Genomic DNA, 15,541 nt, shown 5'->3' on the forward strand with positions numbered 1-15,541 from the left:
TAGGGCTCGAATGAACAAATACAAAAGCGTTTATTAAATGCTTACTACATGACAAGCACTATGTTTAATGTTGGGGATAGAAACATGAGAGCTCCCTGACCCCAAGGAGCCTATACTCCAGTAGAGAGAGACAACACAGGTGGAGGAGTGGTGTCCAGGGAAAGTTGTTTTGGTTTGGAAAGTTACTGGGATGGTGAAAGGTATCTTAGTAATCACTAATGCTGCACCTAAATTTTGCAGATGTGGAAGCTAAGAACAGATAGCTCTTTATTGGCAGAGGCTTGTGGTTGGAGAGGGGGAGGGGAGTGGATGAAAGAGTCCAGATCTCCTGATTCTCAGTCCAATGCTCTTTCTTGAATGGGACCCTTGAATGAAATTGAGTCTTTATAGATATTTTGTCAATTGGAAAAGAAAAAAAATGCAGTGGCACAACTCTTTCTACCTTTTGCCTTAATAGCCGGAAATTGGTTATCAGGAATAACAAATATATGTCAGGGATGTTGTATATCTATATTTATTTTGGGTTCCAAACAGATGTGATGTGGCTATGAAGTTATAGTGAGTTGTCTAATTTAAACTTTTCCTGAAAAGAAAGGCACGGAGGATCGGAGAGTGGTAAGGAAAATATGGGATTGTGTTAATATTTACATTTGGCTGTAATTCACCAAGAATGAAGGCTGATCCATTTCTCCTTTCAAATACACACACAAGTTGGCAGTTGATTAGTCTTTGACAAGAACATTCACTTTTAATAGCCTATCCATCTTAATGATGCAGAGCAGAAATAGTTCCAAAATGAGTCCATGATAGCCAAATTTTCATGACACCAGGATCTTTGCCAATTTGAGAGATTACTTTAAATCCGGAGAGAATTAGTGTTCGGATGATTTAGATCATGGTCTTCTGTTCATACAGATAGAAATAAATATGGCACTGCTTTTTGACAACTTTAGGAATTAGCAAACTATGCTAAAGGATAATCAAAGTTTTGCTGAAAATCCATGGTTTCATTGGATAATGTTAAACACTATTACTTAATAAACACCAGGGTGTTTGAAGGCAAGAAATAATCATACCACAGGGTGGGAAGGAAAGAATTCACAATTTAGATTCTAGGACTGTGGTATAGCTCAGCTACTGTGATCTAGGGTAGGGTACTAAGGAAACTATGATCATTGGGAAAATGCCAAACCCGAATAGCAAAACATTCATGTGCTCATTCACACTTACAAAGGAATGACCTACTAAAGTCCATTAACTCTCAAGAAAGATGGTGGTCATGTGGATGTGCTTTAAGATTTTTTTAATAGGAAAATTTCTCGGTCACTGAAATCAATCCTACTTAAGTGAGGCAGGGTCTTTACGTTTCATTAGCTTGATTTAGGACTTCATACCAGGACAGTCTATAATGATATGGGACTGGAGAAGCATAGGATCCTAGGCTAAGAGCTAGAGGGGACGTTAGATTTGTAGACCAGCATTCTTCTTTTATATGAGGAAACTGAGGCCCAGAGAGCTTAAATGGCTTACCCAAGGTTACACAAGTAGGGAGTAGCAGTGGTGGGATTTGAATCTAGGGTCTGATTCCAATCCTAGCACTTTTTCCACCACACCTAGCTCCCTACAGAGGAGAATTATTCATTCTAAAATCTCCATCCATTTCCCTGCCAGTGCTTCTCACTAAAGCAACAGTCAAACATAGGTATCTTGGATACATTCCACTTCCTAGTAAGAACACTTATTGTAGGATCATAGATTTAAAAGGAGCCTCAACGTCCATCTAGTCTGATTTCTTCATTTTGTACAGATAAAGAAACTGAGGCACAGAGAGGTTAAGTGACTTGCTCAGAGTAACATAGCTAGCAGATGTCTGAGACAGAATTTGAACCAAGTTCTTCTTGACTCCAAGTCTTGAACTCTACCAATTAATTTACAATCTTACTGTCTAGGACACATGCATTTTAAACTCCCCATGAAAACAAAAAGCCCAGAGTAGCAAATTTCATAGGATTTTGTGTCACTTATATTTGTCTTAGTCAAATAAGCAGAAGCAGCCATGAATTATTCCCAGCTACAGGGAACCCTGACTGCATAGTGTTGAATCGGAGGACAGGGACTGCACCTGAAATTTCATGGGTAGAGGAAACTCATAGATAAGGAACCTCTTTCTGCCAACTGGGCACCTTATGCAATTTATAGTAATGCTAGAGGCAGAATTTGAACCCAATTCTTCTTGGCTTGGAAGCCAGCTATCTATCTATTACATCATGCTGTGTCTCTCCAATCTGAGGAACACTGTGGCTAAGGGGTCAAACTTGGCTGTTGTGAGTATGAATTGATAATTCAACAGCTTTATTAAAAGCTATGTGCAAAGCACTATATTGAGTGCTGGATTATTATTGCTGTTGTGCGTCCTTCATTTTTGAAGAAGTCCAGTCTTGGGGGTGATGTCTTGAATTAGATTTAAGTGAGGCAGAGTTACACAAAGTCATATGCCTCACTCTCTCTTCCAGAGTCCAGTGACAAGACAAAAGTCAAGATGACTGTCAATGACTGTCAGTCATTGACAGTCAATGCCTCCGAATGCAGTGGATAACCTTGGCATCTTCCATGTCTAACCAAGTTTCATTGGAACAACTTGTCCTCATCTGCCCATTCTGCCAGGGGAAGTTTTCACATACTTGGGGTAGACATCCCCTTGACTTACCGAGGGGTTTGAGGCCTGTCAGTTACCCTCAACCTGGTTTAGCCCATCTGCCCAGATGATTTTACCGGGCTGTGGCCCCTTCCCATGCTGGATTAGATGCAAAATAAGGTAAGACAAGGTTCAAGTTATCACAGTGTTTACCGTCTAGTAGGGAATATGATATACATACAACTCTAGTGCAAAAAAAATGCAGGTAACTGTGTAAGAAAAATGAAATCAAAGTGAAGTTCCTCCTAAAACATTCACAGGATCTCTTCTAGGCTCAATCTTTTCAGTAATGAAAGAAACTTGTCTTTTTCCTGTTTGGGACAAACAGAGTGAGAATGTTAGCAAAGTATATTGGAACAGTTTTCTGGATAATATAAACCAACATCTGCCCAGTTTCTCCTTCCTCTAGCTAAACTATCTGAATATTCCAGCTCAGGGGTCTAATTATCCAGATGATTGTCTTCCACAAACCACTCAATCAACCAACCAACAAGATTTGTTAAATTCCTACAGTATGCCTGGCAATGCATTACAGACAAAGATTTGGTTATATATGGTTGTAAACATACCCTGGATTGAAATTATTTCACTTCTGTGTTGCTGTGAGAACAGACAGAATTCTCTCCCTCACCCCTTTGAATTCCTGAATTCCTCTTTTAAATTACAACTCAAACACAATCTTCTCCAGGAAGCCTACCCTGATTATGTTAGTTGTAATATAATGATATTTCTTTTCTTGAGGTAGCATAGTCCTTTTTTATCCCCACCTCTCTTTAACGCTTATCATATAATATTGTTTACCATAGCCAGCTATATATGATTCAGTGGGAAGAGAACTGGTTCTGGGCTTAGAGGACCAGTCCACCTACTGCCCTTGTGACTTTAGACAGGTCACCTAATATTTCTAGTCTTCATTCTCTTTATCTGTGAAATGAAAGAATTGGACTAGATCATCTCTAATCAACTCTTCAATACCAGTTCTGAAGTAGGAGAATTTGAATCTAGACATGGCATGCAACATATGGGGGAAGCTCAAAGGAATATAATTAAATGGAGCCATAGCTAGGAGGCAGGAGGAAGAGGAAAAAAAAAACCCTCTTCTTTTCCTTTATGAATTGTCCACAACAAGAATTTAAGCTCAGTGAAAGCAGGGGCCATTTTTTGGTCTTCTATGAGCATAATGCCCTTAATACAAGAGGAGCTAATCAGAAGTTGGCCAAACTGAATTGAATTGCACCTGTATTTGGAAATCCTTGCAACCAGTCAAGGAGTCATCTTATTAGAATCCTGTTATCTCTCTGGCAAAGGCACCCCCCCCCCCCATCCTCAAATCCTAAGTTGTCCACTTCTAACCACTTAGGAAGAATCAGGTTGGGATAGGGTAGGGAGAAGGTGATTGGGGAAGGCTATAGTGAAGTATATGCATACTACTCCTTAGGATTGGCCAAATGTTTCCACCTACAAAGCTATTAGACAACCTGCTACCTCCCTCATGATGGGAGTTGAATGGGAAACTGAGGAAAGAATGACAGAGTTAACTCAGTCCAGGCCCCTTAGATAGGAAAGACTCAGGGAGGAGACTAGGGAAAGTAGAGGTTGGGGGGGAACAGCATCCTACTATTCACCCCAGCCCCCATTTCCCGAAGAGGTAAGGGAGCCTTCTGAGCATCCCGGTGCAAGCTGACTGGTGCTACTATAAAGGAAGGCAGGAGGAACATTTTGGAGAGCAGACTGACACACCTGCCAGGCCCGGAGGACAAATCCAGGCTTCTCTACTCCTTATTTGCCTTCTGCTCTCCTTGCCCTTGCCCACTTGCTTGTCCAACCGGTGGCCTAGCTTCGTGTTGGAGTTGGGGAATGATTCCAACGGAGCTTCCCAAACCAAACAGACCACCCCACCATCCCTCATGCCACCCGCCGCGGTCAAGTGTCTGCTCTGCGGTTGCCTGCTGCTGCCGGGTGTTTGGACAGGTGTGCTCAGCGTCCCCTCTCCAACCCCCCATTCATCTCAGTCTCTCAGGTCTGACAGGTCGCCTGATTTACAGCCCAGACCCCAGGGGAGTCCATTCTCCCAAATTGTGCGTCCTGCCGGGTGCCTGCCTACCAACTGGTGGCTGTCAGCACAGAGGTCCTAAAAGCCTCCACCTTTACCCCCTCCCTCAACTCCGCTCCGGTATTGGGGGAGGGAGGAGGACTAACCCAGGAATCAACTAAAGTCAGAGATGGAGACTGCATCCCATCGAACATCTTGTGCATTATAGCTTGTGGGCTCTCAAGCAGATAAACTCTTTTTTCAACTCGTTCCGATGAAGGGATTTCCTGTTCAAGTCATAAGGGTCTTTACCGGACTCCCCCCCCCCCAACCCCCCCCCCCCTCCTGTTAATTCCTAGAAACCAAAGTGTCTCCTTATGAGAAATTTCCACTTTTAGGACAATAACTAAAAGGAGAATTTGCTACAAATTTGAACTAACACAAGGAAATTGAAACACATCTCTATAAATGTCATTTGCAAAGTTCTTTTTAATCATAATAGGATTTTGCTGACATTATTCTGCTTTCTGATTGCAGAGAACTCTTTCTATGGAAAGACTGAAAAACAGAATTTAAAAGGAGGAGGGAGAGCTGGACAGGAGAGCTGGGACAAAAGTGTAAAATTCATTATAGACTACTCCTTGTATTTCTTTCATCATTTTCCCCCAAACCAGCTCCAGAGTGAGTCACTTTAATTTGGATCCTTAAAGTTATGAGATGGCATTCAAAAAATTTAAGAACCCAAAGGTACTAGAAATGGTTTATCTAATAGGGAGAACGGTCATAGCATCTGGATCAGATGACCTTTGAGATCTTATACAGCTCTCAATCTATGTTCTGTGAAATTTTTCTCTAGAAAACCTCATGGTGCTAGCTAGCTAGGTGACCCTGACTGGGGCTTGAAGCAGTTGGTTTAAAAAAAAAACAAAACAATAAAAAAGCCAAACAACTCTTCTTTTTAAAGGTTACTTTCTGCTCTATATATGCAGTATATACATTTTGCTTCTTGTGTTATGAAAGTTTACTTCTTGTATTTAACACAAAACTACATCTATGTCAAACAGATTTTTTTAAAGGTTAAGATCATGCAGCATTAGTTGACTAATTCCACAAAGAGGTAGAAAGCTAATTTGAACAAACTTACCTTTCTTTCAGACTGTGTTTAAAAATGAAGAAGACTGAAACCATTTATGCAAATAATTCCAACCAAAATAACACACCTTAGTTGTCTTTATTGTAGGTGAAAGATGAAAGTCCCCCCCCCCCTCCCTATTTCCATTATCCTGAGATTTCAATTCTTCAGTGTGGACTGAGCCTCAACATTCTTCTATAGGACAGATCTAAAATGGATTTACATTTAGTTGATGCAGCAATTTCCATTAATTCAGTTTTGCTAATATTCTTCCAACTCAGCTTATCTTTCCCCTTAAATGGTCTTTTATTGTGTCATGATTTGATAATTCTCTTTTAAATTGTGAAATCTATTTAAACAAACCAGTAAGAATAGTTCATTGAAATCACTTGACTAACACCAGTAAATAAACCAGTTAAAACAAGCAGCTAGAACTGAGCATAAAAGTATTTCTTCATTGGTGCCAAAAGGCAATATCCTGGGAACACTACAACTATTTTTCCCTCTTCCTAAAAGAAAAAAGAAAGAAGAATTCTAGTTCTGCTTTAGCAACTTGGGGCATGTGTATTAGGTATGTATGAACAGGTGGGACAATGTTAAAGTCTCTTTGTAATGGTGACAGTTACAGTCAGTGTATATTTCTTATTTAGAATGGCTTAACCCTTTCAGTGCTGAAACAATATTATCTTTGGATTTACTGAGAAACAGGTGCACATGTACTTTACAGGTCCCCTAAATTAACCCTCTTAAACTGAGATTCATTTGATCTTTGGTTATTTTATTGTCTGTATATCTATCCTTCTCTTTGTCTTTTGATGTGATTTTGGTGGTTAACCTATCTCTTCTGGATGAGGGTACTGTTTTCAAACAAATGCTGAGGTTTAATTCCTTCTCCCCCCTCATCCCCTCCATAGCTCTTGAGTATTTTGACCTTTAAGTTTCTCACCAGCACTGCAATCCCATGATCAAACTTGTCTTTGCAATCTTGGCAGTTTAAATCTTCACAAAATATAAAACCAAGAAAGAGAAAAGTTACTGTTTTCCCACATCCTACTAAAATACTACATTCCTGAAAAGGCAAACATCTTTATTTTAACAAAAATACTCAGCATTGGAGTGAAGGCTGCTGAAGCAGCCTTCGGTGTGTTGGGACCTAGACACATTACAATTCTTTCAGGCTTTTGAGGTGGGGCTGGAGGGGGGGGGAGGGATATGCTAAGCAGTGTAGAAGTAACTTTCCTAGAAGATGATTACCTGGATAGGAGTTTGTTTAAAGGCTCATTTCCCAGGCAGAACATTCTTTGGAGGGACATAGAACTTAGAACCTGTTTCTGGGTAACATAGGTGGATCTTAATGATGGTGGGGGATATAGAGAGTTAAAGAACATAAAGCCTTATTAAGCTCGTTCAAAGAAGGGCCCATTTGAAGAAGGCAATGAAAATGTGGGAGACTAGCAATAAATCCCCTAAAACTCTGCAATTTTTCTTATCCCAGAATAGGTTAGGATCTCACCATTTGACCAAAACAACCTCTGACACTCCAGATGTACACACCATACTAAGGCCTGTTGTTTTGTGAGTTTTATTCAAAAATAAGCATATGCCTGAGTTTTATAAAATTTACACAGTGTATGTACACAGATACAAATAAAATAACATTAAAAATAAAAATCACACCTGCTTTCCAGTGGCAGTGATCCTGGCACTTAACATAATTTATAATGCTAATTTTGTAAGGAACTGTTTAGTCCCAAAGGGCCACAGTTAGATATCACTGAACCACAGATAAAGCTGTAGCCCGTTGCCTGCAACATTTTCAATTCAAAAGCTTTTTTTAATATAAATAATTTAACTAGAAAAATTCAGCAACAAATTCAATTAGAGTTATGCAGTTTTCTCTCTTTTGGCACAGTGATGCATTGGTTTATAGCAGAGAACTGACCTAAAAACTCTGACATTCTCACACTCAAACACACCGGCAAATGCAACCACACACACACAGAGAGTGGGGCCCAGTATGCCCCAAACAGTAGTCTCATCATACATTTTATGGAATTGTTCCCTGATCAAGCTGCAAATTTCTTTTGCCTAGGAAGAATCAAGGGAGAAGTGTAAGGGCAAGGGGGTTAGGGATGAAGGGGTTCTGGGTAAAGAAGAGAGGAAAAGTCTTAGTCAAGTAGTTTTAAACAATGATTAAGAATCGCTTTGGTCCATTAAATGACAAAATAAAACTTTTTTGGATTGATTAAGTTAAAATATCTGTTGAAAATGCATTTGGCTTTAAGGCACGTGAAATTTAGATTTTTTTTTTTAAAGTCTCTGGACAGAAAGTGCAAAACCCAGAGCCCGGATTTTCTCTCTTCTCCTCCCCCTCCCATTCCCCAGCCCAAATACCACCACCTCCTCTCGCACCACATTTTCTCCTTTAGGCGAGAAGAGTCTCTATGGGGTAAGGTTGGTAAGTGCTGGGGCCGCATCCCGAAGCTGCTTGTAAGGCTCCGGATAATCGGAGGGGGCAGTACAACTGCGAACTGCCCGCAGCCAGCGGGCTTCGGAAAGCCTTGGCCGGGGCTGACGGGGAAAAGGAAGGCGAGAGGAAAAGCTGCTGCACTTGGGGATCCTCTACACGAGGCTCAGAAGCCGGAGCCAGAGGCATCTCCCTTCTCCGAGTCTCCACGAGAACGGGCTCGCCCATTCCGTATGCGTACAGCTGCAAGAGAGTCCCGCCTGCGGTGGCTGCCCGCGCACCTCCCCTGGGGAACAGCGGGGACTGCTGCTGGGGGTGCGGGGCTGGAGAGAAGGCGGTTAAGGTCGGGTATGCGGCAGCTCCCGGTAAGGAGGAAGCGCCGGCGGCAGCGGCGGCGGACCACAGCAGCCTCGCGGGCTGGGGATAGGACCTAGTCTCTGCGCCCTGGTCTCCGCGGCGGCGGAAGGGCTTGCTGAGGATGCTGTCGATGGCAAAGGAGCTGGAGAACTTGCGCGCGGGGCTCGTGTTTTCCCCCTTGCAGCCTGGGGAGCAGGAGGACGGAGATAGGGACGAGGAGGAGGTGGAAGAAGAGGGCACTGAGCCGCCGCCGCCGCCGCCGCCGCCTGGGACACGACCCACTGAAGTCAGGGGAGGAGGAGGAGGGGGAGGAGGTGGAGGCGGCGGCAGCAGCAGGCGGGCGGCGCCGGCCGGGTGAGCAGCTGCCACAGCTGCAGCAGCGACTGCGGCCGCGGCTCCTGGAGCGTTCTCCTCGGGCTGCAAGGACGGGGGCGCCGCTGCCTTGTGGCTGAGCCTCTTGCGGCGGCGGCGGAAGACCCCATCGGCGAAGGTGTACTCGCTGTTGGGGTTGAGCATCCAGTAGTTGTCCTTGCCCCAGGGGCGGGACGGGTCGCGCAGCACCTTGACAAAGCAATCGTTGAGCGAGAGGTTGTGCCGCACCGAGTTGCGCCAGCCCGTGTAGCTGCCGCGGAAGAAGGGGAACTTGCCCATGAGATACTCGTTGATCTCGGCTAGGGTCAGGCGGCCCCCGGCGGAGTCTCGAATGGCCATGGCGATAAGCGCGATGTAGGAGTAAGGGGGCTTGGGTCGCCGGGTGTAAGGCTTGCTCCGCCCGCTCCCTCCCTCGCAACTGCTGCCGCTGGGGTTGCCGCCACCGCCGCTGCTTGCGCTGGAGTTTCCTCCTGGCTCAGTCGAAGCGCCTTCGGAGGCTGAGGCTGTCAAAATGGGGTCTTCCCCGGAGCACCCGCCCTCGCTGCCTTCGCCCCCGCTGCTGCTGCTGCTGCTGCTGTGGCTGCAGTCGGTCGCCAGCTCTCCTGCTAGACTGCTGCAGGACGGGCTGTTAGCTGCACAATCCTCATCAGAGCCCAGGTCATCCTCACCCGCAGCAGAGAGGGGCGACGATGGGGCACGGCTGCCGCCGGCGCCTTCCAGGTCGCTGGCCGTCTTGTCCTCGTAGGAGGTGCGGGGGGCGAAGATCTCTAACTTCATCCCACCGCCTTTCACCTTTCACCTTTCCTCTCTCTCTCTCTCTCTCTCTCTCCCCTCCCGCGTTTTCTCTCTCCCCTATTTTCGTCCCAACCCTTCTGTCCTCCTCTCTTGTCCGCCTTCTGTCTCTCTTTAGATTCCTCTTTTCCTACGTCCTCTCTCTTCCCACCTGTATTGTCTTTCTCTTCGGACAGCTCCCCCTGGACACGAGACAGCAGTCGGAGGAAGTAGTTTGCAGGTGGTGGAGATGTGGGAACCTGAGTCTTCCCTGTCTCCTTCGGCTGTTCCCCTTTTCTTTCTTAAGAGAAAAGTAGCTATGTTTCAGTGGACGATGCGACTCCTCTTCCGCTGAATCTTGGAGGGGCCTGGTGGTTGGATTAAGGTGCTGTGTGGGGACGTGAAGTGGGTGCTGTCTCCAGTCAGAGGAATGAGTACTCCTCGAAGGGGGAGGGGAGGGAACGCAGGCCCTTGTGCCCAGGCTGCGCTGGTTCTGGGTGAATTTGTCAGACTGAGGCTGTTTTCAAATTTCGTCATCCGTCAGGGGAAAAAAAAAAGTTAGTTCTTTCGTCTCCTGCAGCAGAAAGGATTTGTATTACTGTCCATGATGGCAGTGGAAAAAAGGAAATAAATAAAAGATATATATATATATAATCTATATGATTCCAAATAATGAGCTTTGTGATTGCACTCTCTCCCGATCTCTTCTCAGGCTTTTTTTTGCCGTGGTAGAAGTGTTGATGCTCCCGCGGGCTGAGGGGATTTTAGATCCTCTAGTCTTGCTCAGTTGGATTCACTCCCCGAGGCCGCAGCAGTGGCAGCCAGGTTTTTTTTATTACTACTAGCATTATTATCATTATCTATCTCCCTCCCGTTCCCTTGCTCCGTCTCTCCTCCACCTTCAGACCGGCCCATTATAACCCTCGGCTGCTTCAGTGGAGGCGGAGCTTCACTCCTGATCTGAAAGGCGGGTGGGTGGGGAGACAAGGTAGCAAAGGTGGGCAGCGGTTAATGGGCGAGATCAGAGCCGTAATTATCCCAGTGACATGGAGAGCTTGTTGGAAAGTTGTTTCGAGCAGGTTGTGTTTTTTTTTTCCTCTGTCTGCCAGGTTCCGCCCTCCTCCTCCCTTCCAATGATGGACCGCTGGCAGGAGACGTGTGTGCGTGCGTGTGTGTGTGTGTGTGTGTGTGTGTGTGTTGTGTGTTTTGCATAGCAAACTCCTCCTTCCCAGGTGTAAAGTGCAGGAATGGCATCTAGCTGCTAGAGTAGGGTAGATTCCACTACGTTTTGCGACTTAGCTGTCTTAAAATACAAACATACGTAGAGCGATGTTGGACGAAGAGCTGGGATGCGACGAACTAAACCTTAGGGGTAAAACAGAGACTGCTTTAGACTGTCAGGAATGGTGTCCGCTGGTGCCGTGGAATTCCAGGTGCTGTAAAAAATTTGATCAAATGTTCAAAGCTCAAGGCCGTTAGTCTGTCTAAACTAAGCATCAGACATGTTTTTGCATGTAAAGTTAGAACATTACTTATGGGGGGGCAAGGGGAAAGGTGTAAAAACCCTGTCAGGGAAATCGTATGGTAGACTATAAGAAAAGAGCAAGAGCTATGCATATCCCAGGCTAATGTATTTCTGGAAATGACGCTGCTCCCTACTAGGTGTTGCAAGTGCCTCTTATAATGGTAAATACTTTCTTTGACATTACTCTTTTTGAATTAACTTGCTCTAAATGAGAATTTCTTTTTGTATTCTAAAACTGCAATACAATATGCTCGTTGAAAACTTGTCTGCCTGATTTATTGATCTCACTTGATTTCTCCCTAAGTGATCTTTTCCTCGAACTTAAAAGAATCAAAGCAACGCCTTCGTTTTTCTTTGGGATGGGGAGATGCCTATTCCAAGGGATGTCTATATAGCTTCCTCACTCATTCTCTTCCGGGGTTCGAAGGTTCCCTTCTTGGTTCCTACACGGATTTGCCCGCACTTGAGCACCTGCCGGGACTTGAAAAAAAAACTTGGACTGAGTCGGACTGTAACTTCACCTAAGCTTTGCAAAGTAAACATTTAGCGACAAGTAGGGTGGGTCTCAGACCGGTGGATTTGAGGAGGACTCGGCCATTTCTTTTCATTTACTCACTCCCCTTTACTTCTTTATAAGGGTACCTGGATTTTGTATTTTAAAGAGCCAGAAAATGAAGGGCGATTTCTCACGGCTATGAGAATTTCTCCCGCATTTCTTTCTTTCCAGATTACTTGAGGAATTTCAGCAAAGGCCTGAACCTGAAAAAAGCATCGATGTGAATTCTAAGGAGACATTGCTGGTTCTTTGCAAAAGCAACAGTTTCTAACTGCATGCCATTACTAAGGTTACGGTTCCTCCTTTTTCCTGCCTTTGTTGTAAATAGCAAGGGCTAAGCAAGTGTGGGGGGAGCTTACCTTTGATGTTTATTTCATTACCTTTCCACCATTTGTGTCGAAAACGTACACAATCCTCTCTTATCTTTATTCAAAGAGCTTTAAAGTCATTCAAAATGAAGTGGGCAAACACATATGAGAGGGTTTATTTTATTTTTTTTTTGGAGGGAGGGATGACCATGTTCAAAGATTAAAATGAAGTCTGTATGGGGGGGATTGAGCTGTTGGGATTTAGAAAAGAGCGGAAAATTTTCTGCCACTATCTCAGGGGGATATTTGGTGACCCCTGAGGCAATGATGGTCGGGAAGACAAGGTAACCAGAGGAAGTCTTCATTTACTATTACTTCAAAAGTAATTTTGCTCATTATTATATCATGTCATCTCCATGGAGTATCATAGATTTATAGCTGGAAGGGACCTTAATGACCATTTAGTCTAATTCCTTCATTTTAAAGATGAAGATCTAAGGCCTAGTTAGGGAAAGTGACTTGCTAAGGTCACACAGCTAGTTAATAGCGGAATCAGGATTTGAACTGGGCCCTTTGACTCCAAGTATCAATGAATTATTATCCCTGTTTTATAGGTTAGTCTACTGGCCCATGAAAAGAATTAAGTGACAGCCCACATTCACCACAGCAACTTGAAGAATGAAAACTTTTGCTAACTCCCCCTTCTCCTGCTCCCAGACTGACTCAGTAAGAAGCAGAACCAGTAGGATGCATCGTAGGTGACAAAAAGCAAATCCTTACTTCAGGGACCTTAACTCATCGAAAAGGACCACAATATAGTGGTGCCTCCAAGCAAACTTCCAGCTCCCTCCAGCATAACCAAGGGCATCCCTGGCTCTGGACTCACATTAATAGGGGAAGACCAAATGGACCCATCACTGAACCAGAAAAACTCCATAACCTGAGATGATGGAGAGAAGTTAGTTTAGATTTATTTCTTTTCCTTGACCTAGGTGTGATCTTATAAAGAAAGTTCATACAAGACTGAGTGTATTGTGTATCCCAAGTTGGGTTTGGGAGAGGGAACTACTCTGTAACAGGATCTCTGGGAATCTAGTTTTACTTTCCCCCTTATCTCCTACTGCCTCAAGGGGCAGAATAGTCCTTCAGAGCTGTGTTTGTCCTCTTTGGGTGAGTGGACCAGGTTCTGAATTCCACTGGGTCTTCCACTTCCTAGTTATGGAACAAAGAAGCAATTGTTGATCATCCTACATAGTTTATAAAAGAAGTGTTTGTTTTGGTTCCAAAGGTTGATTCTCACCCTCCTCCCCTCCCCCCTTTTCTCCCTCCTTCCTTTTTGCCAAATAGAAGCCAAAAATGTTAAAGCACTGAGCAGAGAGGTCAGGAAGATAGCACCCATCAACAGCTTCACCGGGACCTTAATCTCAGGATCCTGTGATTGGAAACTGGAACCACCAACTCATATGTCTCTCAGGGACTCTGAGGCTTAGAAGAGAGGGCACAATCTGGGAAACTCATAGCTTAAGTGATCAATGGTCAAAGGAAAATCTTTCCCTTGACACATATTGTAAATGTTCTGGAATTGGCACTGTATATGCCAAGTTTACCCCTCCCCCACCTTTAGAAAACTGGCCCATATTTCCTTGGCAAATCAATGGTGGTGTCTGGGTGTGAAGTAAGTTCTTTTGGAATAGCTCCCACTCTGCTTCATGACCTTGCCAGGATTCCTCAAACAAGGGAGGAGATTTTGATGTTGATTTATTTTTAGGATGGAGTGGTGGAGGCTCTTAAGTAAGGATTTTTATTTTTCAGGATGAAGTAGAAATTTTGGAGATTTGACTGGGCTAGGTGGCCAATACTATAGGGGTACCTGAAGAAGAAATGTTACATAATTTAAAGTGTGCAGACAATGGGACAGAAACAGAGAAACGATGGAACAGACTCAAAGAGCTGAATAATATTTGGGAATTCTTTAATAAATAACAATACTAGCTCCCCTTTCCTCAATCCCAACATAAATATTATTTGCTTTAGATGTTTAGGGATAATCTTCTTTTTCTCTTCCTCCTCTCTCTAATCACTACTGTTAGTGGTAATTTTACAGACTAGTGAATCACAAGTGTTCGGCTACACAGTGGTGAAGGGCTGTACAACATAGGGCCTGAGGACTGCTTGTGTCTTGCCAAAGAATTTCTGGTGGTCCTTGAAAAATGTAGGGTTGCTACTGCACACTCTCCTGTTAGTCACATGACCTGAGACAACCAACCCATGGTCAGTCTGTCTCTAGTCTTACCTATCTGTGGCCAGAAGAAGTTTACAAGTTGTGCAGGTCTGCAATAGTGTAATGGGCTGGGATTTGGGAGACCTGGATGTGTTAGCAGTGCTTAGGTTAGGCCAACAGTGGTTAGGTGTTCAAACTTGAGCAAGTAAGCTTATTTCCTTATACCTGTTTCCTCTTCTGTAAAACATAGGGGGTTGAACCAGATATCCTTTTAGATCCCATCCAGCTCCCAAATTCTTTGATTCTACAAGAAGGGAGGTCGTTGAATATGGCATTGGACACAGGGCACCTCATCCATATATGCATTGCTAACTCAGCATCTTGGGCACAGCAGCATCTGTGCTGGACACAGTTTAAGTGCCCACTTACTGCTCAAAGTTCCCATGCATTATTCTATTTGTTAAAAAGCTTCCCAGAAAGGCAACTTGTTTTCTGCTACCTAATTCTCTGTCCTTTGGGGGTATGCTATTGATTTGTTAATAATAAAACAATGAAGGTGGATATGGGCCAAACCCTTGCTGGTACTAAAGACCCATTAGTTCATCTCTTTTTTTTTCCTACTTCTTAATTTCTGTGAAGCTAAGGGAATAAACCTTACAAGGGACAAATTTACATTTCCATGATCTTGTGGTTCACCTGGATGGTCTACTTAAAGCAATTTTTGATGATAAGAGAAGATAATGTATTTATCTTAGGGAAGCAAGAACTAATGGAAACATCTATTTAGAAAATATCTTGAGGATTTAAGACTTTCCATCATTAGGTGATGGTTTATCATTTCACTTTCTAAAACTGCAACCTGGGAAGGAAATAATTGCATTCCTGTAATATCTAAGATAACTTTGTAGACTGGTGGTGCTCTGTAATAGTATTGATTATAAGTTTCATCAAATGCATGGAACATAGGCTCCTAGCCCCAGGGAACTTAAAAAAAAATCTTAATCACATTCCCCAATCTTCTACTAGATTATTTGAGCTTCTTGCCAGACTATAGGGAAGGAGGTACAATATTTATGTCATCTACTTCTATTTCAGCTAAAGATAG

General features: G+C 43.8%; 1 protein-coding gene across 1 annotated transcript; it reads right to left on the bottom strand.

The window, feature by feature from the left end:
• Window positions 1–8,225: 8,225 nt before the first annotated feature.
• FOXQ1 (forkhead box Q1) lies at window positions 8,226–9,832 on the bottom strand. Its single transcript, XM_036741971.1, has one exon. The coding sequence runs from the start codon at window positions 9,830–9,832 to the stop codon at window positions 8,285–8,287; it is 1,548 nt and encodes a 515-aa protein (XP_036597866.1). The 3' UTR covers window positions 8,226–8,284.
• Window positions 9,833–15,541: the final 5,709 nt, after the last annotated feature.

Source organism: Trichosurus vulpecula, chromosome 1 (assembly GCF_011100635.1).
Source record: "Trichosurus vulpecula isolate mTriVul1 chromosome 1, mTriVul1.pri, whole genome shotgun sequence".
Lineage (NCBI taxonomy): Eukaryota > Metazoa > Chordata > Mammalia > Diprotodontia > Phalangeridae > Trichosurus > Trichosurus vulpecula.